The sequence below is a fragment of the Carassius gibelio genome, chromosome A2 (genome assembly GCF_023724105.1).
Source record: "Carassius gibelio isolate Cgi1373 ecotype wild population from Czech Republic chromosome A2, carGib1.2-hapl.c, whole genome shotgun sequence".
NCBI lineage: Eukaryota > Metazoa > Chordata > Actinopteri > Cypriniformes > Cyprinidae > Carassius > Carassius gibelio.
The window spans coordinates 17,170,710-17,198,344 of record NC_068372.1 but is presented as its reverse complement, the minus strand read 5'-3'; the positions used below and the strand labels follow the sequence as shown (position 1 = coordinate 17,198,344).

The window sequence follows — 27,635 nt, the reverse complement described above, 5'->3', positions numbered from 1 at the left end:
GGGTGTTTCTGACAGCTTATTACATTTACAAGCAGGGGTCTAATAAGGTAAACAATAGAAGACCTGCATATTCAGTGTACAGCCATGAATGCAGGGAACACCAGATGTTATCCACTTAACTCATTCCTGATTAGATTTTTGAGCTTGTTTTGGAATCTTGAGACACTGATATGCTTGGGGATAAATGTAAATAGTTTGTCTTTTTTTATCCTATTGCTTATTTTACAGCATATTTGCTTGGTCAGTGTGATTTGGGCTTTGATTCTTTTGCTGTTGTAGACTTTTATGACCTTTGACATAACTGAAATAATTTGGAACTGTAATGCAGTCAAGACCTATGGAATGCCTTGTAATATATACACTGTATATATAGCTATTTAGTTAACTTTTCATTCACAATTAACTAGCCAACCTAGTAAATTTCAATCAGATGAACAGAAATAAAGGATAGTTGTTTCCAGGTATTATCCTTGATGTTTGAAGTCAAACGAGTCCCCCTAGTGGATAAACGAAGGAGACTCATTTCTCACTTTTATACAGATATATTATTTGATGTTGGAGACTTTGTAATTGATTAGCAAGTAGTGTAACATAGTTAATAAATAAGAAGCCAAAGGAGAATGTACTGCACATCAACAAATGTAACATATGAAAGATTCAACATTTTGAAAGAGCAACCCAAGTGTGGAATTATATTTAGAACAGATCAAACAGACACTTCAAAGACTTACATTGTGTTTCTTTTCTTTAAAAAAAATCCCTTAGGCTTCAGAAAAACAAATTATATCTAGAGTGGTTCTACAAAGGGAAAACTATCCTCTTTGCCGAACCAAAACACCAAGGTCATACATAACATGCATCATAACTATTCTATTATTTAACATTCTTTTGGATTTATCTGCAGTTTCAACATCCAAGATGCCAGTGATATCCAAGTCAGCTCTTTCTGTTCTTTTTTTTTTTTTGTAGTCTTGGAAAACAGGTCTTACCAAGTCATCTGGATAACTTGCCCTCAAACATCTCAAAAAGCTGCATTCAGATATACAGCACTTCAAGGATCAATCCTCCCCTATTTTTTTGACCATCTATACCAGATCACAGAAAAAACTCATCCAATTCCCAATTGAATGCTGATATCTCTAGATCCAATTCCCTCCTGTTTTTCATCTGCAATCTCAGACATGATCGCTGCATGACTCTCTGATATATCAGCCTGTGTGATTAACTGAAGACTCAGCTCTGATTCCCTCTAGCAAGGATGTCCTCTATAGCATTCAGAGGTCAAACAGTCAATGCATACATGTTACAGAGCTCACCTTCAGTGACCACATTATAACGACTGCCAGGTCTTGCCACTTTATGCTTCATAATATGAAAAATAAGGGCCACATTAATATCTTAAAGGAATAAAAATGAAAATTAGCTGAAAATGTACTCTATCTGCCCATACAAGATGTAGATTTTCTTTATTCATGGAAGCAGATTTGGAGAAATTCATCATAATATTGCTTGCTCACCATCTGATAAAAACATCACAATAATCCACTATAAAATACTAGTCCATAATCCATAATAACGCTTTCTCCGGTGAAAAATTAAATCCCATATATTGTCCTCTCACTTCAAAATGCACCACCACATTTGTTTAGAACTTGTTTGGACTGTATAGGTATGGTGGCCGAGAGAGCTCAATGCACTCCAACTTGAGAAAACACATGCAAATAGATCTTCATCTAAATCTTCATCAGTTTGACAACACACGCTCTGCAAAGTCTCACAACACGACCAAATACTGAAAAGAGATGCATGCATGTAGCACAGACCACAATGGAAATGTGTCAAGGCCACGGCAACAACCTTTGTTTGATTATAGTAGCATCGATGGTTTTGCATGTACAATTTTACCATAACTTTTTTTTTTTTTTTTGACAGCCTATCATTTGTGTTACCCCACAAATACCATGGTTAAACTATGGTTAGTGTAATTTGTGATTACCTTGCAGGTTTAACTATTGTAGCCATGTTTATTATATTTTTATTCTCTGGTTTCAGACAATACAATTTTTAATTGATATTTTTTTCAATTATATTATAACCAGAGACAATGATTTGTTGTTAAAAACATCTGAACGATTCATTTGTTTCTTACAAACACGCAGCTTTTATCTTTACAAGATGTTAATTCATGGACTGGAGCTGAGTGGATTACTTGTGATGTTTTTTTCAGCCGTTTAAACTCTCATTCTGACGGCACCAATTCACTGCAGAGGATCCATCAGTGATCCATTAGAGTTGCAATGATACATTTCTGCACACCTTTTTGGGTGAACTATTCCTTTAAGTCACTAACATTAATTACCAAGTTCAAACTTAAAGCCTCTTTGATCTTTTATATTTTAATAATTCAATATAGCCTACATTTTAGATACTCATCCACCTTTCAAAGTAGCTATTGTATATTTTAGATGCATAACCTATTGTAAAGTGTACCAGAAAAACAGTAAAAACAAAAGGAAAAGAGCATAACTTTTATGAGATATATTTAATATTGGATAAAAATTGATTATGACTTTAAATATAATATAATAATATAACATCGGATAAGATTTTCTCAAGTATTAGTTAATGCGATTTTTGCAATTTATCACTGTCACTCTGGATAGAGAAGGTCTGCTAAAACATTTTGGATTTGTTCTCAAATAAATAAATGTTCCGCACATCTGAGAAATCAGCCGCCAGAGGGCAACATACATCACAAATCCAGCAATGCCATGAAGGCTTAGCTGCACTGTTACCAAATCCACTTGAGCAAATATAACTCTAGTTGCAGTTCTTGATGTATTGAGGAATAATTTGTAAAGAGTTATTCGTCAGTTTTATAAATTCGATACTCGTCCCATAGTATAACATCACAGACTATGAACATACAAAGAGAATTGAGGAGAGTGAAAAACATGAGATAAGTAGTAACGTTGGGAAGTGTGTGATTGGCTGACAGCTCTTTTGTCTCTGTAGTTCCACTATAAAAGCTCCTCTAACGGTACTCTCTTGTTGTACTAGCTTGGAATACTGCGCGACATAAGGATCTACAAAACCATCTTTATTTTTACGCAATGGATTAACATATCTGGATATTACCATCTATAAATTCCGCCAAGTAGCCTGCATTATCTGATTATCTACTTCAAAGATAACTTTTTCAACTTATTGGACACATTTTTGCGCACATTGTAGACCATGGCAAATACTTGCTTGCAGTTCACGGGTTTTGCGATGAGCTTTCTTGGTTGGATCGGCCTCATCATCGCCACTGCCACTAATGAATGGGTAGTCACTTGTAAATACAACATGAACACCTGTAAGAAGATGGATGAACTGGAGGCCAAAGGTTTATGGGCAGACTGTGTGATCTCAACTGCGCTGTATCACTGCATCTCACTCACGCAGATTCTCGAGCTACCAGGTACGTGTGAAATAGCTAATAGTTTTTATTTCACATAATAAAATAAAAGTATAAAATATATATATTTTTTGGAATGAAGATGAAAACCATTACTAAAATAATGCATTTTCATTATTTAATACATAAGCATAAAGATAAAATGACATACGAGAGTTTATTTAATCAAATATAAATATGAAATAAAATTTGAACATGCCAATACATATAAAATGTATTTTTAAATAATTCATATAGTATGTTATATAAAACAATAAAGCATTTTTACAAAGTACATAAGCATTGTTTTATATATGCAAAATAACTTTTTTTTTTACCATTATTTGTGTGTGTATATATAGGCTATATATACTATCACTTATCTAAATAGTTTAATCTGTTGAACTGAATTGTATTATTACTATATAATAAAAACGAGAGTAAAATGACTCTATTCTTTGTTGAAGCGTACATCCAGACGTCTCGAGCGCTAATGGTCACAGCATCGATCCTCGGATTGCCTGCTGTCGTGCTCGTGCTCATGTCCATGTCCTGTATTAACCTCGGAAGTGAACCAGAAAGCGCTAAGAACAAGCGATCAGTGCTCGGAGGAACCATAATACTGCTGACTGGTAAGCCTGTATTTATATTTGTTAAGCTCATATTACACTCAGAAAAATGACACTAACATATCCTTATGCCACCTGGTACTCTGTAAACTGAAGATGAATATATCTCTCTCACTTACATTAAGGGTATGATGCAACATATAACAAAAAAGGCTATAATTTAATGTTAAGCGTGTCTTTTCCTTCTCAGCTTCTTGCGGCATCATCTCCACAGTGTGGTTTCCCATCGGGGCCCATCACGAGAGGGGCTTGATGTCCTTTGGCTTCTCCCTGTATTCGGGTTGGGTGGGCACTGCACTTTGTTTGCTGGGAGGCTGTATGATCACCTGCTGTTCAGGGGATACCCCTGCTACATACACTGACAACAATCGGTTCTACTACTCCAAACAGGGCCCCGTTCATTCCGGCCCCGCCTCCACTAACCATGCCAAAAGTGCTCATGTGTGAGCTTCGGGAATACTGCTCAGATCTGATTTCTACTCTATTTTTACTCTCTCTCTCTCTCTCTCTCTCTCTCTCTCTCTCTCTCTTTCTTTCCACTTGTTTCAACAATGTTTCTATCTACAGTGGTGACTCTTTGGATAGTTATCTAGCAGCTGAACTCTGACCTTTTGACACGGCAGCGGGGTTTTTCATCCAGGTGTTACATATACTGTAGGACAGTCGCTGGTGACCTCCGATGAAGGATTCAGTGTTTAAAAGGGCTTCTACTGATTCTTCTCAGTACAATGTGCCATTTCAAGGCCTATTTTTGTAGTGAGAAATGAATTTGTGCATTTTTATATGAATACTAACAGTATTGCCATTGTTGTTTTTATTCTAAATCTTTCAGTTAATTTCAGTCTGTTTGTGCAGCTGTATTTTCATTTTGTTTAATTTCAGACCATTTCATAGCCACCCAAACAAAACTACACAGTAATTACTTAGCAATATTATTTATTGTAATACTTTGTATGAAGTTTTTTTTTGTTTTGTTATGTTTGTTGTAATAAACAATGTTGTCCATGTGAAATAGTTTTTATATTATAGGCAATATGTCATTTTTTAATATAAAAAACCCTCTGTCCTCTCTGCAAACTGAAGTGAACTTCTCTCAGCAGGACTGTATACTGATGAGAACGTGGTGTTTGCTGTCAGACGCCCAGGCAGGTGTAGTGCATCATCATTAAACCTCTTATTCATTCTCACTTAAAGCACTTGAGACACACATACAATTTAGGCATCTGAGACATCTATGTGTATCGATTTCTTTTACTCCAGTGAGAAATTTGTCCCATTACGACCAATGGGAAACTCAATGGCTGGCAGACAGCGCTGATTAAGGTTAACGGTCACATTCAGCCATAAAGGCAGATTTATGCTCCGGGTGCGACGAGGCTCCGTCTTTGTTCTCTAGCCGGGATCCATGCGCTGAATGCTTCTTGTTTCACATGGAGTTTCAGTGGACATAGAGTCAAAAATGGCTGAATACTGAGGATATAAACAACATGTGAATGTTTCTGTACATCGTGTGAAAAAGAAAACATTAATTTTAACCCCTACAGTATGATTTATCCTGTGTAGGGTGATGTTTAGATCTCATTGTGCAATGATATTACTTTTTTGTAGATCTTATACCTTCAGTCTTTGGTTAGAGGTAGTTTGGGGTGAAGTAAATTCGATGAACAATTGCATTGGAATCTACAGTATTTTTCTTTTCCAGATATGGCTGCAAATAACACCATACAAGCAGGAGAGATAGTCAAAGCAGAGATTGACCTGAACTAGAAGGAATCAGGAAGATGAAAAGTTTTTGTTAATACAGCCTTCATTCCTGTATGTTCATAGCTTGTAGCACTTTTCTTTAAAGGGTCATGAAACACAAACACACATTGTTGAGATGTTAACAAATATTGTATGTTGGAGATAATACCTGTATAAAGGATATTTTTTCTGAAGGGTAAACTTGATCGTTTAGGAATTTTTGGTCCATTTTAGTATTCTGGTGTCATGAACAAATTAGTCCATTGGCATGAAAAGTCATTTTAATGTAAGCTTACATGTCTTGATTATTATTTTAATTATGTTAATATGACTCTAATTACATTAAAAAAAAAATCGAGTTTAAAAAACATATAGTTATTCCTCGTTCTTTAACTGCTCAGCATACTAGATTAGCATACCACTAGCCTGTTAGCTTGCTAGCTTATTAAATCTATCATCTTTAATCGTTTAAGATCATGCAAATAATTAAATGCAAAACAATACAATTTTATATGTTTCATATATTTAATTTAAAATATATTTAATAAAATCACCTGCTTTACCATACAACAGGCTAGTGCTAATGTGCTAACTGATAACATGTGAGGTACAATTACAAAAGACTGTTTCCAAGTGTGAAACCATTTGTTAGGGGGAACCCGACTATTCATGGCACCAATATTTGAAATCAATATTGAGTCAGAATCAACAGGATATAACATTATTGTTAACTAAAGTATGTCAAGTGTCTCTTTAACACACTTCTAACAAACGTTCTAAATTTATGAGAACTGATTCATGGTGGGTTTCATGACCCTTTAATGTTCTTTGCATAATTTGAGAAAGGATATATCTGCATTTGTACAAACATGAGACAACTCCAATAGTCAAAGTGCTGCAGGGGTCAATTTCTTACAAGATAATAATCATATTCTAATTTGGAAATACAGCAACAGTGACTTACTAATTTTAGCTCGACTGTGTTTCCCTTGGAAAACTGATAGTACTGAGCTTAAAATTTTCCAAATTATGTACTGATACATAATACTGATTAAAATCTCACAGTATGAGACTAACCTGGAGCTGACCAGAAAAATATGCAGTTCCCAGAATGTTCTGAAAACACCAAAAGGTTCTTACAGGAAATGACTGATACTTTGAGCAGTGAGACAATATTACCTTTTGCATAAGGATTTTTGATAAGGATCTTCAACGCAAGTATTAGGATATATTAGTATAAAAGCAACTAATATGTTTGCATAAGCATAAAGGTGCATATTTACATGATTTAACCATCTACCCCACACTATCAAAGCATTTAATGTCTTCCTCAAATCCAGGATTAGCACCAGGATATTTTGCATCAGAAAAAGGGGAGAAACCCCCCCCCCCCCCCCCCCAAACAAATGACGTACACTATAAGGACATCACATTTAAATCTGATTCAGGCTGATGACAGATGACACAAATGACGTCCTATGAGTGCCTCATAGGAATAACACTTATGAAGACCATCCCACAAAAGGAGTGTGCTTCAGGTTGTGTCGATGTCTGCGCCATACAGACAGATGGGTCTGAACTGTATGAATTGACCTTAACAACATGCTTTGAGATCTCCAAACCATATTGTACTACATCGACCACCATTGCAGCAATGATAATGGAACAGTACATCTCGATCTGTTCATCTCATTCCTCTGCATAGCCAGCGGCGCCCCTCCCAGTATGACCATGTTTGTTTTGTGCTCAGGTACGACCCTCGGATCGCTGTTATTCTAGGCTCAGCGCTTCACCCCACGGGAAACAGAGCAGGCCTGCACCGCTTACACATGCCACCCATGTGAAGATATTTATTACCTCTGATTTCAGGTTGTGTAAGACCGCATCAAAGCGAAAGGAAAACCAAGAGTCTCACTGATCTGATCTGCAATAAATGACTTTCATTGTTGCATGAAGCAATATTAACATATCATTACACAGTGCAACGGGAGAGCAAAACCACAAGTAGAAGGAACAATAAATAGATTCTTTAAAAAAAGAAAATAAATCATTGAAACCAGAATACATCCACTTCATACCAAAATATACAGCAGAAACAAAGATCAGATTTGCAAGGGAAGCCAATCTCCACATTTCCTGGACAAATACCGAACAAACTATGATAGCAGTAAAGATAGTTCACAAAGAACAAACACTGTACCTTTTCTCAGAGACAAATAACAAATAGTAGCTGACTTTAAAAGCAATAGTGGAAACGTTAAGAATTTTTTTTTTTTACAGACAGATTTTAATAAAATATTTATGTACGTAGATTAAAATTTTACTTAATAATTCACCCACAAAAAGAAAATTGTCATTATTTACTCACCCTCATTTCACTCAAAACCTCTGTGACTTTTGCTGAGCACAAAATAACTGTTTTTGCCTATACAATGAAAGTCAATGGGGTCCAAAACATCATCAATGGACCCCATTTAATTCAATTGTATGGACAAAAATAAATAAATAAAAAAGATTGGAAGTGATATGAGGTTGAGTATATATATGACAGTAAATGTATTTTTGGGGTGAAGTATCCCTTTAAAACCTTGCCTTTTTTGAGCCTATTCTTACGTGCTAACCTTTATTTAAATCAAAACTACTAAATCAAAACCCAAATATCTCTAGTTATGATTTTAGAAAGAAGTCATTAAAAATACATGCTTTCACCACTGTTCTTTAGAAGTTCTTCTGCACCCACAAAACACCACCGGTGGTGACTAGGCTACCCTAACAGAGAACCTGAAGGTATGAAATGCCTTTAAAAAAATACTTCTCTTCAACATCTCACATCTCCACACTGTTATATGGTGTTCTGCTCTACAGAAGTAAAATGGTGTCTTTTGTCGGATATAGTAAACAAAGGTTGCAGACTTTGGCTTGCTTTGTAAACAGAGGCCACTCAGGAATAGGAGGGTTTGGGGGGTGTACGGTCGGCAGTCTGCTACCCTCGTCTCTCAGAATGCTACATTTGAGATTTACATCAAGTCTTTCATCGGTCACCACACATGCAGATACTCACAGTTTTACTCTGGGCCCATTTGTTGTGAACATGCTATACATTCAGCAAAATGGCACAGTGACAAAGAATCACATCATAGACCAGATGCATGGAACAAAACCAACCCAGGCCCCAAAATGAAGCTCTATGCACTGTGAGAACTAATGGGACTCAAAGGACACGGCCAGCAAATCATTTATGGCAACTCAATCTTTTGTTTTTTAACATTTCAACCTATTTGTCACAAACACAATTCGGGGGAGACACATTTAAAGTAATATGGCATGACATACTCAGTGCATTTTAAAAACATGTGGCCTTCTAAATGTTGGATTTGAGGCCTGGTTTGGTTGCTTAGTTTTTTTTTTTCCTCCGGCTGCCAGAGCTATAACACAGATAGAGTTAGATTGGACAGATCAATTGAAAGCCATGTGAATTATAAGGGAAGAGCACAGCCAGATAAAAAATTCACAACACGCTCCACACCACATGCAAATTTCACTCCCACTCTTTTCCCGATTTTTTTTGTTGTTGTTTTTTTTGTCAACGGACACAATGACCAGCTGAGAGACACAAATCGTACTGTGGTCACACTGTCAGTATTTACACAGAGCTGCCTGCTTGCAAGGATGAAGCGGAGTCACTGGCACATAGGATGAATGGATGGTCGGTGGTGACACGTGACGGCTGACAGGCACCTTCACAAGCAAAACAAGGCCCATGGATATGTCGGCATCAACAGAAATGACAAACAAACAAGCATGGCCATTTTGATGGTCATATTTAAAGCACACACTGACAGATGAAGGCACTATTGCAAGCAAAGTCCAATTACTATTTGTGACAACCTACAATCCAAACGTCACTTGGGCTAGATGCTAGCGGAGAAGAGAACGAGGCCTTTGATTCAGTGGGGTCATTCTCAGTCGCATTTTATGGCTATCATCTATCTTTGCTTCTCAAAATGAACCTTTTTGTATGCAATATTAAAATTGAGTAAGAAAAAACAGCTGCTTACTGAATTGCAAAAGTGTGCAAATCGCTTTAAGTGTTTTAAGGGCTTCACATTGCAATGTTTCCTGGTTTTATTTCGACCCCACATAACGTTGGGGACATCTTCCTGGCAGATGAAACTCGCTCATATTGGGAAAGGCTGTGGGACTGTGATAACTAACAGGGCAGTAATAAACTACTCACTGGATAATACATTTCATGCTAGTTACTGTACTTTGGGTTGGGGGGGTGAAACAGTAGATTATACATATTTAAGTGCTGAAGAGTTCGGTAACATGATTACATTGGGAATTAGGGATCAAACGGTTAAAACTGATTTTAAAAAGAAGGAATATTTGGGCTCTTTAGGATCTGTGTGGTAACAAAAAAAGAAAGAAAAAAAGAGCAAAAGCCTTCTAAAAGTTAAATTCCATCCTATGTGTTCTCATTATCCTATCAGTGAAAAGGGGCTGCAAATGAAGGAATAGGAATCAAATAAAAACTCATTGCAGAGACATAACCTAGCCCAAGGGTTCTGCAGTTGTTGGCAGATGAGTACATTCAGATTACATTCTCATTCCAAAGGATCGTCCAAATCGTCGTCAACTACCAGTGCCTCAAAGCCCGGACTGGGTTTGCCAGCTTTGCTTTTGGCCCTGCTGTGTGAGGAGGAAGAGGAGGTCCTGTGGTTGTCCACCCTCTGCGGGCCGTCAGGCTGAGGCTCGCTCTGCTCCTGGTGTTGCTGTTTCTGGTGCCCACCTTTGCCCCCATGGGAGTCCCAGGATTGGTACGGCCCTCCGTCTCCAGAAGGAGGCAGATCATCATCTACTGCAAAGCTGTCATCCACCCCAATGTCGTAGCGCTGGTATGTGCTAGCATGAGCCTCCTCCTCACGTGCCGTGATCTCCAGGGTGCTGTTCCACATGCCGTAGCCAAAGTAGATCAAAATACCTGCAGAAACGATCACACAGAGACAACACAAACACTGCACATATGCATAAGCTACCAAGTGGAGGTATTAGTCTGCTCATATAAGTGAGAGGAACATGGCTCATTCCTTTTTTGCCAGAGTTTTAAACTCTGTATCTTTTAAATACTATGGAAGTTAATAGGAACCAGCAACTGTTTGATTACCAGCATTCTTCAAAATATCATAATTTATGTTCTGCATAAGAAAGCAACTCAGACAGGTTTGGATCGACATGAGGGTGAGTAAATGATGACAGAATTTTCCTTTTCAGGTGAACTATCCCTTTAACTACAACTTGATTATTTACAAAATGGCAAAAATAAATTCATAAATAAAAAAATTTAATTAACAGACCGGAAATAATTACTCACCCACAAAGCACCAAACGCCAAAACGGATCCATGTGATGGTGGAGAGCTTGAGCATGAGGTAAACATTTACCAGCATGGCAGAGGCTGGGACGAAGGGAACGCAGGGAGCCATGTAGGGCAGGCGCTTGGGGTTCTCCGGCTGCTGAATGATGATGAAGACCAAGAGCATAATGACCAGAAGCAGCAGTACCAGCAGCAGCACTGCCCACCACTGGCCATCAGCGATCTGACCCGAGCTGAAGATGATGAGGGAGCAGAAGCAGAAGATGAGGATGAAGAGCAGAATGACGCAGCGGGTGACGATGCGGCCAGTGGCCATGGTGGGTCGGTCCATCTTGCCCGGCAAGCCAAGCCGAATGCGCATGGTGTAATAGCGAGGCCCCAGCAACTTCTTCAACTTCAGCAGATACACGCTATCTGTCTCATCTGACTCGATGCCTGAGGACATGTCCACTGTGCCGTAGTTGGGGTGACTGGCAGTGTAGGTGGACTTGTCGGGTTTACCGATCAGCATCTCATTGTCTCCTAGAGATGGTAAGTTCTTGGCTCCACAGGCGTTTGTTGGAGCTCCTCCAAAATCATCGCCCTCGCTGATTGGCGAACAGGCTTCCTTCTCACACTCAGCTAGAACTCCCTCCTTACGCTTTGCGTTCTGCTCGGAGAGGAAGTTGACGAATCCGTGAATGTCTCCCTCGGGCTGGTAACGTAGCAGCAGCACACACACGGATACTAGCGTGTAGGCTAGCAGAGTGCCAATGGACATCATCTCAATCAGGTCCCTCAGACTGACGAGCAAAGCCAAGAGAGCAGAGAGGAAGCCCGACACCACACAGGCCACTGCAGGAGTCTCTGTGTATGTGTTCACATGGGCCAGGAACCTAAAATATACAGATTGTACTCAACACCTTCAATCCTCCATTCACAAGAGGGCAGTGCGTATCATTTCTATATATGTATATATATATATATATATATATATATATATATATATATATATATATATATATATATATATATATATATATATATATATATATGTATATATATATATATATATATATATATATTAAATGAAAAAACAGTTATTTGAAATTATAATGTTTCTGATTAAAAACATGTAGCCGTGGTAAACATTAGAAACTTTCAAAATCATTAAAAAGTCTTACTGACCCCAAACTTAGTATAGTGCATGTAGTGATGGATTATGTGAAGCACAGGCGAAATTCGTTTATTACAGGTACTCCACTAAAACAATTTTTTTTTTACTCGAAATGTCATTTTTGCAGTGAGATTTAAATTTAGAAGTATTATTAGTCTTTTTAAAATACATTTTTAACATTTTTAAAGACCCTCACCTTTGAATCTGATCACAAATGGTCATATAAGATGCGTTTGAGCTATTTTGAGAGATCCTACTACCAAATGCACCACAATGCATCTTATCTGACCACTTTTGATAACCAATGACTAGTGTAATGATTTTAACACCATATGTAAACAGGGTGAATCATACCAACATTAATTTTTATCAAAGAAGTCTTACCACATACCCATTCTGGCTTTGATTTAAAATGTCATGGCTCTAAGTAGCATTTCTTTTGAGGAGCTTACTTCTCCAGCAGAGAATGATATTTAAATGGCATTTTTACAACATTTAATGGAAACAGATGCATTATAGAGCATCACAGATCATTGCTTAATCCTGTGATTTCATTTTATTTTACCTGAAGAGCAAACCATCTCCGGCCATGGCATAGATGACTCTCGGCATTGGGAAGAGAGAGCCCAACAAACTAACTGTCAGTCCTGCAATGGAGCCGATGGCCACTATGTATTTGGCAGTTTGGAAGCCATGCAGAGAAAACATTTCCATCAGCGGAGCATCTGTGTCAATTTCAGTGTAGGGGACCATCAGGGTGAGGATCACACTCACCTGTGAGAGAAACAGAGAGGCAGAGGGTGTGATTCATTGACCTTACAAACTGACCTTAAGAAATGCTCCAATCATGAATTTTAGGATCAGACTGAAATGATCAGGAACATTGTTAAAATAACAAGTATCTTCTAATGTTGAGAATCTTTGGAAGACAGTGCAAAGTAGAATTAAACAGTACACGGTTCATTTATTTTCTCTTTGGTGTTTAGCACTACAAGAATTTATTTTGACATTTCTGAACACCAAAAAGTCATCACACTGATGTTTTCATATGTTCAAATATCAAGTTTTTTTGTTATTTTTTTAATTTTTGTTTTTCTGGGTAGGAAGCACTGGGTTCTGAAAGTTATCGTCTGTTTTCATTGTACTGTACAATGGACATTTTTACATTAAAAGATCAAGAAAACTTTGATTGCTTGTGATATGACTCATATAATGAATCTCAGAAATGCTATCTTTATCTGTAACACAAACACACACATATGCACACAAACATACACACACATACAGAGAGGGAAATTAAATGCCTGGCTAAAATTAGCCACTACGACAACAAAATGAGATCTGGAGTGGTGAACACTGCTAATTAACAAGTTTGCTCCTCATCAGACAGTCCTGTAGGTGTGAAAATGAAGAGCCATTTTAGTAAAGGCAGTTTCATTCCATCTGAAACCAAAAGAGATATCAGAAAAATTGGAGAGAGATAAAAGAATAAAAAGATAAAATAGAAGAAAAAAAAAGACATATATAGAATGTATTGTTGTAAGAAGCAGACAATAGGTCTGTTGGTGAATTAACACCCATTGCGTTCCTATGACAACCTCCTAAAGACAGGCAGCATTGCACACTGATAAAGCCGGAGAGCTTTAATAAATTCAGACATGATACATGAATAGAATAATCAATGACTGTGTGTGAACACAAAGAAAGGAACGAAGAAAAGCTATGCCACAGTAAGTAGATGATCTTTTTAAATAAAAACTCAGGCATGCATAATTTATATTCTTACACGGAGTAGTTGAAGTATCAACAGACTGTCAATTAAATAATCTAAACTTTATGATCTGACTCAAGTCACTTCATCAAGTCACTATCATCAGTAGTTTTAACAGAAAAGCAAAACAGCCAAAATATAGTAACATATATGAAGAAAATAGCCCAAAATTAGTGATGGTTAATGCCATATACTCACAGAGACATAGGCAGTGAGACAGGTGACCAGAGAGGCAGTGATGGCATAGGGGATGGATGTGTTGGGACTCTTGGCTTCCTCTCCGGTGGTGGCTATAATGTCAAACCCAATAAAAGCATAGAAGCAAGTGGCTGCACCCTGCATGACCTGTAGAGCAGAGCGGTTTATTATAGTTACAAGACAATGCAATTTCCTCCTCTGTGTTTATACTGAGAGTCTTACGGATTGAACTTCAATAATTAATTTGAAATGTACCATACCCCTGACCAGCCATAAGGCAGGAATCGTCCCTCATCCCAGTTGCTCCCACTGACGAAGAACAGTCCTGCAATCATTATGAATACCCACACCACCAGATTGATGACATTCAGCACGTTGTTGAACCCGACGGAATTCTTCACACCCAGAGCAACGATCACTGTGACCAGGCTGACTATGACCAGGGCCAGGATGTCCGGATACGCCTGCTCCCCTTTACCTGAGAGGTGATGAAGGGAAGTTGGTATTAATGCTGGCATTATAAATATTGTCTGAATGTTTAAATAAACTCAAAAAACATTAAATTTTTAAATTTATTTAGGCCTCATGTTGTCATGAATACTTGACTAACATTTACAGTGGATAAACTAGCAGATAGATGGAAAGATAAAATAATAGATAGATAGATAGATAGATAGATAGATAGATAGATAGATAGATAGATAGAATTAAAAACAGTGAGGACTTCAGTGAGGCCTCTTCATTTCAGAACAGCACTGCACACCATTGATATATACAAATACAGATAAACAAACAAATAGATATCAGATGACAGTAGTGAGTTTGGACAGCTGGTTTCACAACTAGACAACAGACAGTCCTCATCTGACCCCTCAATGCCGTCATGAAAAAAACATTCATTTCTAAAAATACTTTGCATTCTAGCCAGGCCTTAAGCAGAAATGACTATGAACCATAATGTGGCTGTTACGTGTGTGCAGAGAGACACACAGATGGAGGGATATTAGATTTTTGGAGGAAAGGGATTGGTAAAAAGAAGAGAATTTCCCACAGCTGGTTAAGTAAGATTTGTGTATTTTGGCATGATATACCATGTTTTGTCAGACAAAATAGTCTATATGTGATATCTGTCTGCAAACCAAACATGCCATGCAGGAAACAAATATTGTCCTTTTTAGAGTGCCCAATATCAATATTTCAATCCTGCATCTGAAGCGTGAGGATCTACAGTAGATATATGGCGTGCCTTTTTGAGAACTCAACAAAGTTGTTGAAGGTCAAGGGTTTTTAAAGACAGCTATACTTTGATGTCAGACAAAAGTGTGTGATATTCTAAAACAACAATAAATAATTCATTTTTATTACTGTAACGGAACCAGACAATTAAACCATATTAAAACATTATCTGTAAAATATATTTTTAACAATACTATTAATTTATTCATGTGCAAAACATTTGAAAAGATGACTATATAATCAAATAATTGCATAATCTGCATTCAAGAAACATGGAAGCATTTTTCACATAAATTTTTTTCTCAAGATCTAGAATTTGCTTCAGAGCATATCTGCTTTAAAAATATTTCTGTCCTAATTTTAATAGCAAATGCCCAGCCTAAGAAAGCACTTATCTTTCCTCTTCAGTAATGTAAGTGGAGCAGCTGTTTCACAGTACAACAAAGCTGTGAAAAAGGTTGCTCGGTTTTTTTAACAAGCTTTCCTCACATTGCATTGTCACCAGACTATTGACTGCTAAAGTTAAAGGTGCCTTTCCTTTTCTCCAGCACCATTAACTGCAGTCTATTGATAAATTAAGCCTACTGTAACTTGTGCTGTGTGTGTATGTGTCAAGATTATTAGTGTGCCATTTTCTTTCTCTGTAAACTGCAACATTCAGTGACACGAAATCAATAATTTAACTCAATTGGAAAATAGGATGGCTTCAAGAAATACATTCTTGTGAAATAAAATAAGTTTTCTTTTTGCAGTATTAAAAGGATAGTTCATCTAAAAATGACATTTGCTGAAAACGTACTAACTTTCAGATCATCCAAGAGGTAGATACATTTACATTTATGCATTTGGCAGACGCTTTTATCCAAAGCGACTTACAGTGCACTTATTGCAGGGACAATCCCCCTGGAACAACATGGAGTAAAGTGTCTTGCTCAAGGACACACTGGTGGTGGCTTCTGGGATCGAACCAGCAACCTTTGATTTACCAGTTCAGTGGTTTAACCCACTAGACCACCATCTCCATAGATGAGTTTGTTTGTTGGAAAAGAAAATATTTATTAGAGAGATTTAATTTTTTTTAGTTGTATATTTACATAATAACACTTGCTCACCAATGGATCCTCTGCAGTGAAAGGGTGCCGTCAGAAAGAGAGTTCAAACAGCTGATAAAAATACAACAATAATCCACAAGTAATCCACACAACTACAGTCCATCAATTAATGTTTCGTAGAGTGAAAAGCTGTGTAATTATAATAAAGAAATCCACCAAGATACTTTTTAACTGTAGCTTCCTGGCTAAAATACAAGTCCTCTATGCATAATAACATATGGTTGTGTCGTGTGCATTACTTGTAATGTTTTTATCAGCTGTTTGGACTCTCATTCTAGCAGCACCCATTCAATGCAGAGGATCCATTGGAGACATAATCCAAAATTTCTCCAAATCCATTACGATGAAGAAACAAACTCATCTACATCTTGGATGGCCTGAGACTCAGACTTAGTTGATTATGTTCTAAACACAAATTTATAATAATGTTAATGCCACTCACCCAAACCGTTGAGCGTTCCTAGGTGGTTGATCATGAAGCCGCTGATGCTGTGATTGGCCAGGGAGTCAAACATGCTGCTGAGTGCACTGGCTCCTGCTGCTGTACCAATCAGATACTCCAAAATCAGATTCCATCCAATAAAAAAAGCCACAAATTCTCCTACTGTCACATAGCTGTAAGTATAGGCTGATCCTGTGGTTTTAGGCACTCGCACACCAAATTCAGCATAGCACACCCCTGTGGAGAGATGTGGAGAGTAATGACTACTGTAACACCTGTACTCCTGGAGGTTATCAATAATAGCATGCAAGTCTCTAACCGGTTGCTGAGATGAAATCAGTGATTTTTTTTGGCTGGAGTGTCAGATCAATTCTCAAATGTCAAACTCACAGAATCCCAGTGGGCCAGATAACAGGGGGGAAATCCCTCTTTACAGGCTGAATCCCTGTAAACTCCACTACAGTGGAAAAGATAAGGATTATCTGTTTCTACATTCACTCCAATATGTACTGTCTGACATCAGTGCTTTAAAGCAGTACATATCCCTTCAAGCTGATGCAATACTTGATCAAATATATGATGGCACTTGAATTTATTCATTGAGAATTGACTGAATGGTGAAAAGAATGGAATCAGATTAAATTAAATTTCGCAAAAAAAAAATAAAATAAAAAAAAATGCCATGATAGCTTTTCCATGATAGCTTTTCAGTTTTTGGAATTTGGCTATTGGTTAACATTATCCAATGAAAATCATCAGAAAAAGAAAAGTTATTGAAATCTTATTAAATTTCTATTAAATATTATGAAGAAGAAGTGTTTTCCCCCTTTGGAACAGATTAATCAATATTTCTTTCTTGGAATTATTTTACTTTAATTGAAGGTTCGATTTTTGTGAACCTTTTGAAAGAAAGCATAAAAAGCAAAAACTTTTTCCATGGCCTGTTTTGCAAATATTTACCAAGAGTGCCAATATTAGTGGAGGGCACTGTATATCTAATGGCTACATGGAATGATAAAGACAAATGCTATCTAAACTTTGATTCTGTTTCCATGAGTGGAAACATCAGCTGCATTCAGGAAAAAATATCCCTTTCATTTTTCCCTCCCTTTCATTTTTGGGTTCTTTAAGTTTGTATCCACATGGGAAACTAAATGGATTTTTTCTCCAACACTATTTTGGGTGCAGCATGCTGTGCACAGCTTCAACCTGTAAACCTAATGAGCCAGTTCAGTGTGCGTCATCACTACACGTCAGGAGGCATGAAGATATACATGTGTTCACAGCCTGACTCGGGATCAGTGAATAAAAAAACGATGCTATCCACAGTACAATAACACTACCTAGGCTGCGCTTCACTGAGGGCAGGTTTACAGGAAGATGACAGACCTCTTTTCTCTGTGTTTTTCTCTTTTGTGTCGGACTGACTGGAACAGGAAGTGGGGGCTGCACTCACCTGACAGGATGGAGGCCACAGCAGCGATGATGAAAGACACAATGACCCCAGGACCTGCCATTTCCTTAGCCACCAGTCCAGACACCACATACATGCCAGTGCCGACACAGCTTCCCACTCCCAGAGACACGAGGTCCACGGTGGAGAGAACGCGGGCAAGTTTAGTGCCGTGAGCCCCAGTGCCTCCCGTGCTCTCCAGCATGGACTCCACCGGCTTCGTGCGCAGGACACGGGATTGGAAGGTAAACCAGGTGGCCCCCCACTGAATCCGCCGTGGGTCCAGTTTGGCGAAGAGCCTACTCATCTTAGAGCCTGGTTATGGATCAAAGGCCTGTAAGAAATGGGGCTGATACTCTGTGGAGAATGGAGGGACCGAAAAAGATTTGGGATTTTGGTTTTGTAGTATAGGGGGGTCACAAAGAAAGCAGCTGAGATGTTCACTGTCCTTCAGAGGAGCATCATTGCCAGATATTTCCACATTATCAGTGAAGGAGAAGGTGAAGCAACGCTGTGAACAAAATGAGATGACAACAGTGTGATCAATCATTATTCTTGGCAGTCATGCATGCATTCATACATACATACATAAACACACACACACACATATATATGTTTGATTTTGTTTTAATTAACTTTTTTTTTTAAATTAATGTTACTATATATAATGTAATATATAATATTTTATTAATAATAACATTACTATCATTTTATAATAAAACAGATAAATAATAATATAATCCTTTTCACAGTAGCAATGAAATAGTGCTACATTTAAAATTTCTATGCACAAGTCGTATATCTACAACTATCTACAATATTATGTATTTTTACACCTGCCTAATTCATGGAATATATTCTGTTACTTTTTGTTTCCAATGAAACCATTCAAAAAAGATGCATTTGCTATTGTTCAATTCACTTTCTGAGGCAAATCAAAGGCTGTTGACTACTAAAACATTTGTGTTGTAGTAAAAGCCTCTTCATGCTATTCTAAAGGAAATGTGCTGCTGTATTCACCAAATTTACATTTACCTGCCTGATTAAATACCAATGCAAGAAGCAAGAAGCCCTTTTTATCCATCACTGATCTTTGTGAAAGAAAGGCCCATTATCTAAGATTAATAGATGAATGAATTCTTTGTACAATGTAAAAATGTAAACACAATATTTTGCTGCCATTGTGGTTCACCAAAAAAAATAATTAAATTTTTTTTTTTAAAAATCAATAAAATTTATGAATTTAGTCATGGATGTATCTGCCAGCAAAATGAGCCTGTCAGAGAAATCATCAAACAAATCCTCTTAATTCTAACAATATGAGACTAATTCAAGACAACTTTTAGATTTTAAACAGAACAGAAAATTAACATATTAGTATCAGGTTTTGAACAGCCAAATGGTTAATAGCATCCGTGTTCATCATTCAAACAAGAGAGCTTCTTTAAAAATGCACTTTCATGAGTGCCTTGCTACAGTGATGTTACATTAGTCATTCATTTCTAGTCCATCTGATAAAGCAGTCCAGAAAGATTATAAAATACATATGAAAAATAAGCTTCAGTAGGTGGTACTAAAAGCAATGGCTTTTTGTAAGATTTTGTGGATTTGATATCTTGAGGACCTCTTGATAGGAAAGAGCCGAAGATAACATCAAGGTCCACGCTGAACACCAATAAAAGGTGCTGATGAGTCCTGGTGTGCAGCCAAATAGGAACAGACAAAGAACAAACCCCAGCCTGTTCATTCCTGCTCTCATCTACTTCATTTCCTATCTGACATCCTCTCTCCTCTGATCTTTTCTCTCTCAAACCTATTTTGTTCTACCAACTCATTTTTTACACCTCATTTTATAGTCCTTTCCTCTTCTCTTACACCACAAGCCCAGTTCCTTCCCTTTTAACTCATCAATCCTGTCACTTTGAAGGATTTTGATGGCTTCTCCCAGTTGTAATGATACTCTCTCTCCTTCATTCCATGTCTATCTGTCTGCAGAATGAAAGTAGTAGATCGCAATGATGTCTGTCCATCAGAGTGACTAAAGCACATGGCTGCTGACCAAGATAATGATTTGTCGAAAGGTTTTAACCCCACAGGCCACATGGACTGTCTGCTTTACAGTATAGCTTTTAAATTACCTAAAAGTGTGATCAGTTGTATTGTGGTTTCTAGAAAAACAATAAACTTAGGTGACGTCCTCCCTGTTGGTCTGCAAATGTAAAAGTAATTTTTTTTCAAAGATGATATGCGATTTCATAGCAATGTGCAGTATAAGATAAACTCCAACCTCACATAAAAAACGCAAACCAAACAGGTGGAGCCCCAGGTGGATGTCAAGTTCGCCTAAATCAGTCTTGGCTATCATTTAGGAATCATGGTAATTGCAATGTGATTGCTAAGGGAGGAGGTGATAGAAGTGGTTTGGCCATCAGCAGGCAATGTGAAAAGAATTGATTTCCATTGTGAGATCATTGTGTGGGAAAAGAGAGTGGGTGTTTCTACATCTTTTGTCAAGGAGGTCTGATTGACTCCATACAAACCTGATATTGCTAATCTTAGGAATACATAAAAACAACACAGAATTGTTTGTCTTCACTAATCAAGCTGTATAACCTAGCATATAATAAATGTTTCCTTTTTGTTCGGTTTACAATTGATGTTGATTCATCTGATAGTTTTTACAGTTACATTTTATTCAAAAATTCATATGCCATCACTACACCCTAAATAAAACTTTGGGGCCTGGTCTATTCACATCGATAAAAAAATCAGGACATTTTTATGTAGCTCTAATGCTATTTTTATTCTGCTTACAAAGCTAATGCTTAAATCCTGGTCTATCTGTTGTTGTTTTTACTTTCATCTATTAAACCTTCAACTCAATCAACATAACTCAAATAAAACCTTTACTTTAAAACTTGTTTTACAATTTCAGAAAGTCCTGACAAGCTTTCTTTCCTCCAATTTGTTTTAAATATCTGCCACACTAGATAGCGACAGTGAGATTTCAACCCGTAGTTCCAGATGAGAACATGCCACCCTAACTACTCCCCTTCTATTCACACAACATAATTCTGCACTTTAATCACTCTTGCTAATAAGAGGGTGAATTTACAAGTCAATTAAAATCTTCTCACCGGCATCATTTCACCTTGTGTGACACTGCAGTTTCCACCTTACTATTCAAGATACAGCGAAACACAGCAGAGCTACGGCTGCAGCAGATGGTGTAGAAACTGCACTGCTTAAATTATGTAGAGGGATTCAGACTGCATGCATTTTTTTTATTGTACAGCCCTGCCAATATACTGTACACCTTGGCAGAAGGAAAGACGGAGAAACTGTTCAACAGGTTGTCCTTCAGACACAGCTTATTTATTGTTTAAAATACCAGGATTAGAATACCAGTCCTTGTTCGGGAATTACAGACGTATCTTAAATGTAACTGAAAAACGCATTATGTATATATGTTTGAATATAATGTAAATCTAACACTTCTGAAAGCCTAACTAAAAATCATTTACTGCAGCTCTGTTTGGAGTTTAGAATGGGGATCCGCATTCAATTTGAGAATATAAATAATAATAGAAATTCAAAAATCTGGTGTTGGCAAGATATAATTTTTATTTTATTTTTTTGTAAAGAAGTCTCATGATCACACAGGCTGCATTTGAGCAAAAAATACAGTAAATCTATATTTTAATATTTTAAAATATTATCACACTTAAAAAGTCATTTCTTATAAGCATCTTTATATGTTTTCTTTTTAATTGTAATAAAAAAATTGTAGGAATTCTTTGATTAATAGAAACTTCAAACGAAGAGCATTTATTTAAACATTTGTAACATTCTTAATGTTTTTAGTCCCTTTTGATAAGTTTAATGTATCCTTGAATAAAAGTATCAATGTGAAAAAAAAAAAAAGTTGGAATACTGTTCTATACAACACAGTAAAATATAAACCCACTTATGTTAAAGTAATGCTTTCTATAATTCCTTACATTTTGGTACAAATAAACATATAATACAAATATGTTGAAGGTCCTGAAAGCATCATCTCTCACCTCACCTAAAAAATAAAAAAACAGTGTGCAAACAGAAGACATGTTTAAATGCAGAAACTTCAAAGTTTGATCATACTTGTCTTCACCCACACAGTCAGATCTTTCCTCAGGGCAGTATAGTGCAACTCCTCCATTCTTCTTACCTGCCCTTCTCTACTCTCCCCTCCTCCTCCAGGCCGCTGCACTGTTACATAAACTGGCTGCTGAGCAGAGTGAATCTCCTGGCACGCACACTAACACCATTTCTGGCCATCAGATTTATTGCTCCCCTTTCTCCCTCGGTACAACTCCCATCTCTAAGTATCAGGGCACAGTCAGAGCCAAACTCAACCAAATATTTGACTACAGTTCTAAAACTACTGTTTTTGCCGCATGGTGTTGCTAACTGTTTGACAGAGCAACAATATGGTATTAAAAGGAATAGTTCACCCAAAAATGAATATTTGCTGAAAAAGTACTCAGGCCATCCAAGATGTAGATGAGTCTGTTTCTTCATCGGAACGGATCCATGGATAAGGTGTTTTAACTTTAAACTGTCGCTTCTGGACAAAATTTGAATCCTTAATCCATAATAATGCTTCCTCCAGTGAAAGATCCAATGTTGTCCCCTCACACCAAAATCCACCCACATATATATATATTTTTTTTTTTACAATTTTTTGAATATAAAGCCTGTTGATCTGTGCATATTTCTCTTTTAATTCAGCCAACGTTTTCACTGAAGAAAGTAACAGAGGTCTTGTATTTTTAGCCGGAAGCAACAGTTTAAAATTATTAACACCTTAAAGATAGATTTATTTCTTACAAAAGTGCAGCATAACACTTCATGAGACACTCATTCCGATGGCACCCATTCGCCGCATAGGTGAGCAAGTGACATAAACCTGAATTTCTTCAAATCTGTTCTGATGGAGAAATAGAGTAACTCATTCTGAGTAAATTATTGGGTGAACTATTCCTGTAATCAGTCAGAGGTCATTAATTAACAACAAACAGTGCTATAAGGCAAAGGGTTATTTCTACCATTATAAAATCAATCCTAAAATGTTTCCAGGCACTTAACACTCCAAATACTCTACTTTAAAGATTAAATTTTGGTCTTTATAATGAAACTGTGGGTTTTATTTATGTATAGTGTCTTCTCAGCTGTTCACTGCATTATGTCTCATGCTCACTATCATTTGCCATGCAGTGCAACATGCGTGGTGGTCCTAATTGACAGAAAGCCTTTAATTGTATTACAGCATGTGCACAAACAATACGAGTGACATTACAATAGTGGAGGGAGTATTAATGGGAGTATGAACTAGTGTGGCTCATTGAGGAAAAAAGCAAGTCATAACCATGAGTCAGAGTTGAAAAGCAAATGACAAGCATGCAGCTTTTCAAAAGACAAAGCACAAAAAAATTCTTTCAAAAAAGCAACAATAAACAGCTCTTGGTTAATTAAGAGGTGTTTTATTTATTTATTTGGAAGAATTGTCCACTCATTTGGAAATTTGCCAAAGCTATACTGTAAAATGTTCACAAGTAAAAAGGTACCAAAAAAATAAATAAAAATAATAAACTGCAAGTTAACTTACCATATACTGAATGGGGAGAAATTACATTAAAACAAATAAACATTGAAATAAAAAGGACGTGTAATTTTGCTGTAAAACACAGTACAAATTATTGTTTTTAGAAGTAACTTTCAGAATACCTTATTCAATAGGTAAGTTACATGTTGTGTAATTAAAAGAAATAAAGAAAAGTTACCTAGAAGTCCCCGAATGATGTATAACATTTGATTATCTTTTACTGAGATAAGAAATTATTCTTATTATTTATATTATCGGTTATGTACATTACTGTATTTCATGTTGCACTTTATGCTAGTTGAAGTGCATTATATCAGAAGGCTACTTGTAGACGCAAACATTAACATTCTCATATGCCTTTTGCAGAAGAATAAAATGTCTATGATTCAGTATAATGCAGTACATAAAAAATGCAGTGGGGTGCAGTGTAATAAAAACATAAGCGCACAGCACAACTCAATAAATCAGAATAAATAAGCCCAACAAATACATAAAGATTGATTATCCACTAAAGCAGCAGAGACCTAATAATCTAATATAATGAACAACAGGAATGGCAATAATTTCCAATTCTATTTAACTGTTTAAAGACCACTCACATGCAAAATGGCCAATCATCAAACTACTTCTAAGGAGGAGGCAAACATCAATCCCTTTACAACTAATTCCTAAGAAGAAAGAGATAACACCTCTTTCGAACAAGCGAATAAAGTCTCCTTACCAACTATTGTTGTAAGTAGTAGTCTAATATTCGAAAAAACAACTTGCTGTTGTAAAAAACAGGATGTGTGTGCTTCAGCACCATGGTCAGCGCCGCTGTATTTTACACGCCCGTTTATAAACAAAGCCGCATCCACGAGTAACCATCATGTCATTGGAGATTAACCTCGTTTCACTGCCTAGAGCTCCGCTACAGACATATTCATAGGCGGTGTAATCAAAAGAAACCAATGCTGATCTAAAACCCTTCCGTCATTAATAATGTAGATACGCCTTCGCCTCTCTATTGCATAAAAAGCATGTTATTGAAATGTAGACATTCAGTTGATAGCGATCTCACACCGCCCCTCCCGTGAAACACAACTAGCTGATACTAAAACAAAATGTTTCCTTTCTTCTCGTTCTTTGTTTCTTTTCTTTTTTAAACACCAATGCAGTGGTTTGAATATAATCACTGACGAGTCAACATCTGTTTAAAATAAAGTTAACTGCGATAGCATATTATCCCAAGAGAGTTGCTTTAAAAAGACGGATTCGTTTAATAATAACTGTAATTAGTTCATATGTGATTCTGATTTGGGCTGAAATGGTGTAATGAGGTCTAAGGCACATCCTGACCTAGTGTCCGGGTTCAGTCAACACTTACCTTCCAGGCTGCCGCTGTCCAGCTGTGCCGACGCTGATGTGCGGTGCTGCGGCTTACAGCAGCGCGACACGGTGGCGTAGTCCAAAGCCAGGTGGATCACAAGTAGGATGCATTTCCGTTTGCGTATCATATAATTCCCATCATAACATTAGCAATGATTTATCATAACTTAACGCAGCACTGAATGCAAAAAAATAAATAAAAAATCATTGCAGGGATTAAGGTCGTCGTAGGGAGGGATACTTCACTGATGCTACAAAAAGGGACGTACGCTCTTGTAGTAACGAAGGGGTTAAATTATTCAGTCACTGCCTCCACGTGATAAGCGAGCAAATTCATTATTTATCATCGCCGTCTACGTCAATGACGTTATGATATCATTGCGTGAGAACATCGAGCCGCTTTTGTGACAGGCAAAATGTATGATCCGTCATCATTCCGCCATCAAAACCATGATGGAAAGGGAACAGGAAGTACGCTCGCCGCATCAAATGAAAAGATGCAAAAACCGGGAGATGAAAAGTGACGTAGCTGTTGACTACTGCGTGTGTACCAAATCTGCCTAAGGACATTATGATGTAACATTTGAACTCCTGTCAGTGTTTTTCGAGGAATGCATTTCAAACTTAAAAATATTTCCATATTTTTCTACTACAAATTAGTTTTGAAATCTATACCTTGTCCCTAAATCGAGTATATTGAATGCAAAGAGTGATGTCTGCTACAAACTATCACTGTAATGTTTTTTTTTTTTTTAAATGTTGTAAATAAAACAAAGATGTGAGTATTTTCCAACAGTAAATACTATTTCGTCAGGGGAAAAAAGTTAAGTATGTATTTCATTATTATTAATATTAATAATAATCCTGTATGCGTTTATTATATTATTTATCTCACAAAATCCTCCTTCAAAAAAATAAAATACAAAATAGAATAAAATTAATAATTATTTTAAAATTGTAAACAAAAACAGAAAAAGAAAAGAAAAGAAGAAAAAAAAACCTTAGCCCAATAATTAAAAGAATGACATACTGTATGACATACAAATGCAGCCAGAAAAAAATAAATAAATATATATATATATATATATATATATATATATATATATATATATATATATATATATATATATATATATATATTCTTGCTTGTTGAAATATGAGTGTGTCTACTGTCCACATTACCTGTGTGCATTGTTCATTAGGTTCAGTCTCTATTAAATACAATGAGTTCAATTTTCATGCATGAGTCATAACATTACACCCAGAGTAATATTCAGTGGTTAGGGAATATTGTTTAGACGCAGACATGAGTTCCCCTGGAGCAGGATTTTAAACACATGGCCTCAGTTGAATGTGACGGGTCACAGTTTCTGATCTTACTTTTGCTGTTGCTCTTTTTTTCCTGTTGAAAATGTCAAATCCCCCGCAGTTCTCCAGTCATGTGTGTGGGATGAGTCTTTCTCTGCAGAGAATATTTGATGGGGGGAAAGCACTGTCTCTATCAAATCTGTGTACTCAAACAGGCCTGTGGACCCCGACCTTGGCTCAGTGTCTCTTCCCAGCTCTCAGCCTCTGGCCCAATCTCTCTGTCTTGGTTGTCACATGTAATAAGGGCTGAGGGCATCTCAGAATTGTTTTGAGTGTAGCATTCCTCATTATGAAATACATCAGTTTGATGCAGCTTCAGAGGCTTTGTGTTTCATGCCAGTGATAATCAATGTAGAATAATTTTTCCTAATGTGTAAAGAGATCATTATTCAACAAGATTATGAAAATATAAATCAGATTAGTATATGGATTGACAGGAAATATCTTCCCTTCCTCCATCTGTTTTTGTCTGTCACAGCCTCTTCTCACATAAGTGTCAATTTCACAAAACCCATCACATCTAAATTAAATGTCAGTGCTGCCAAATAATATTCAATCTGGTGTAATTTTAGTATCAAAATAGTTTTTTTATATTTTCTCACTTTAATTTTAAAGTAAGAGGAACCTACATTAACACACATTTTCCCCAATCTCATGTTAATCTTGAGTACTTATATAGTAGCATTGCATCCTTCATAT

At 36.8% G+C, this 27,635-nt stretch overlaps 2 protein-coding genes across 2 annotated transcripts; one reads left to right on the top strand and one right to left on the bottom strand.

Annotated features, from left to right (window-relative positions):
• The first annotated feature begins 3,035 nt into the window (after nucleotides 1-3,035).
• On the top strand, nucleotides 3,036-5,080 carry LOC128029043 (claudin-11). Its single transcript, XM_052616514.1, has 3 exons — nucleotides 3,036-3,463; nucleotides 3,907-4,071; nucleotides 4,259-5,080. The coding sequence occupies exons 1-3, from the start codon at nucleotides 3,238-3,240 to the stop codon at nucleotides 4,513-4,515; spliced, it is 648 nt and encodes a 215-aa protein (XP_052472474.1). The 5' UTR covers nucleotides 3,036-3,237; the 3' UTR covers nucleotides 4,516-5,080.
• A 2,651-nt stretch (nucleotides 5,081-7,731) lies between these two features.
• LOC128029036 (probable cationic amino acid transporter) lies at nucleotides 7,732-25,985 on the bottom strand. The gene is made up of 8 exons (XM_052616501.1): nucleotides 25,567-25,985; nucleotides 18,560-19,067; nucleotides 17,104-17,340; nucleotides 14,574-14,791; nucleotides 14,314-14,460; nucleotides 12,910-13,118; nucleotides 11,186-12,063; nucleotides 7,732-10,795 (listed from the first exon to the last, which is right to left on the bottom strand). Exons 2-8 carry the CDS (start codon nucleotides 18,861-18,863, stop codon nucleotides 10,419-10,421), a joined length of 2,370 nt encoding a protein of 789 aa, XP_052472461.1. The 5' UTR covers nucleotides 18,864-19,067; nucleotides 25,567-25,985; the 3' UTR covers nucleotides 7,732-10,418.
• Between the last annotated feature and the right edge of the window lie 1,650 nt (nucleotides 25,986-27,635).

Excerpts from the sequence above, each read along its gene's own strand:
- LOC128029036 (XM_052616501.1), bottom strand. The coding sequence starts at position 18,863 with ATGAGTAGGCTCTTCGCCAAACTGGACCCACGGCGGATTCAGTGGGGG. Across the intron at positions 14,461-14,573 it reads TGCCTTATGGCTGGTCAGGG|GTCATGCAGGGTGCAGCCAC; the intron begins GTATGGTACATT and ends TCTGCTCTACAG. Across the intron at positions 13,119-14,313 it reads GTCTCACTGCCTATGTCTCT|GTGAGTGTGATCCTCACCCT; the intron begins GTGAGTATATGG and ends TTTCTCTCACAG.
- LOC128029043 (XM_052616514.1), top strand. The coding sequence starts at position 3,238 with ATGGCAAATACTTGCTTGCAGTTCACGGGTTTTGCGATGAGCTTTCTT. Across the intron at positions 3,464-3,906 it reads GCAGATTCTCGAGCTACCAG|CGTACATCCAGACGTCTCGA; the intron begins GTACGTGTGAAA and ends TCTTTGTTGAAG. Across the intron at positions 4,072-4,258 it reads AACCATAATACTGCTGACTG|CTTCTTGCGGCATCATCTCC; the intron begins GTAAGCCTGTAT and ends TTTCCTTCTCAG.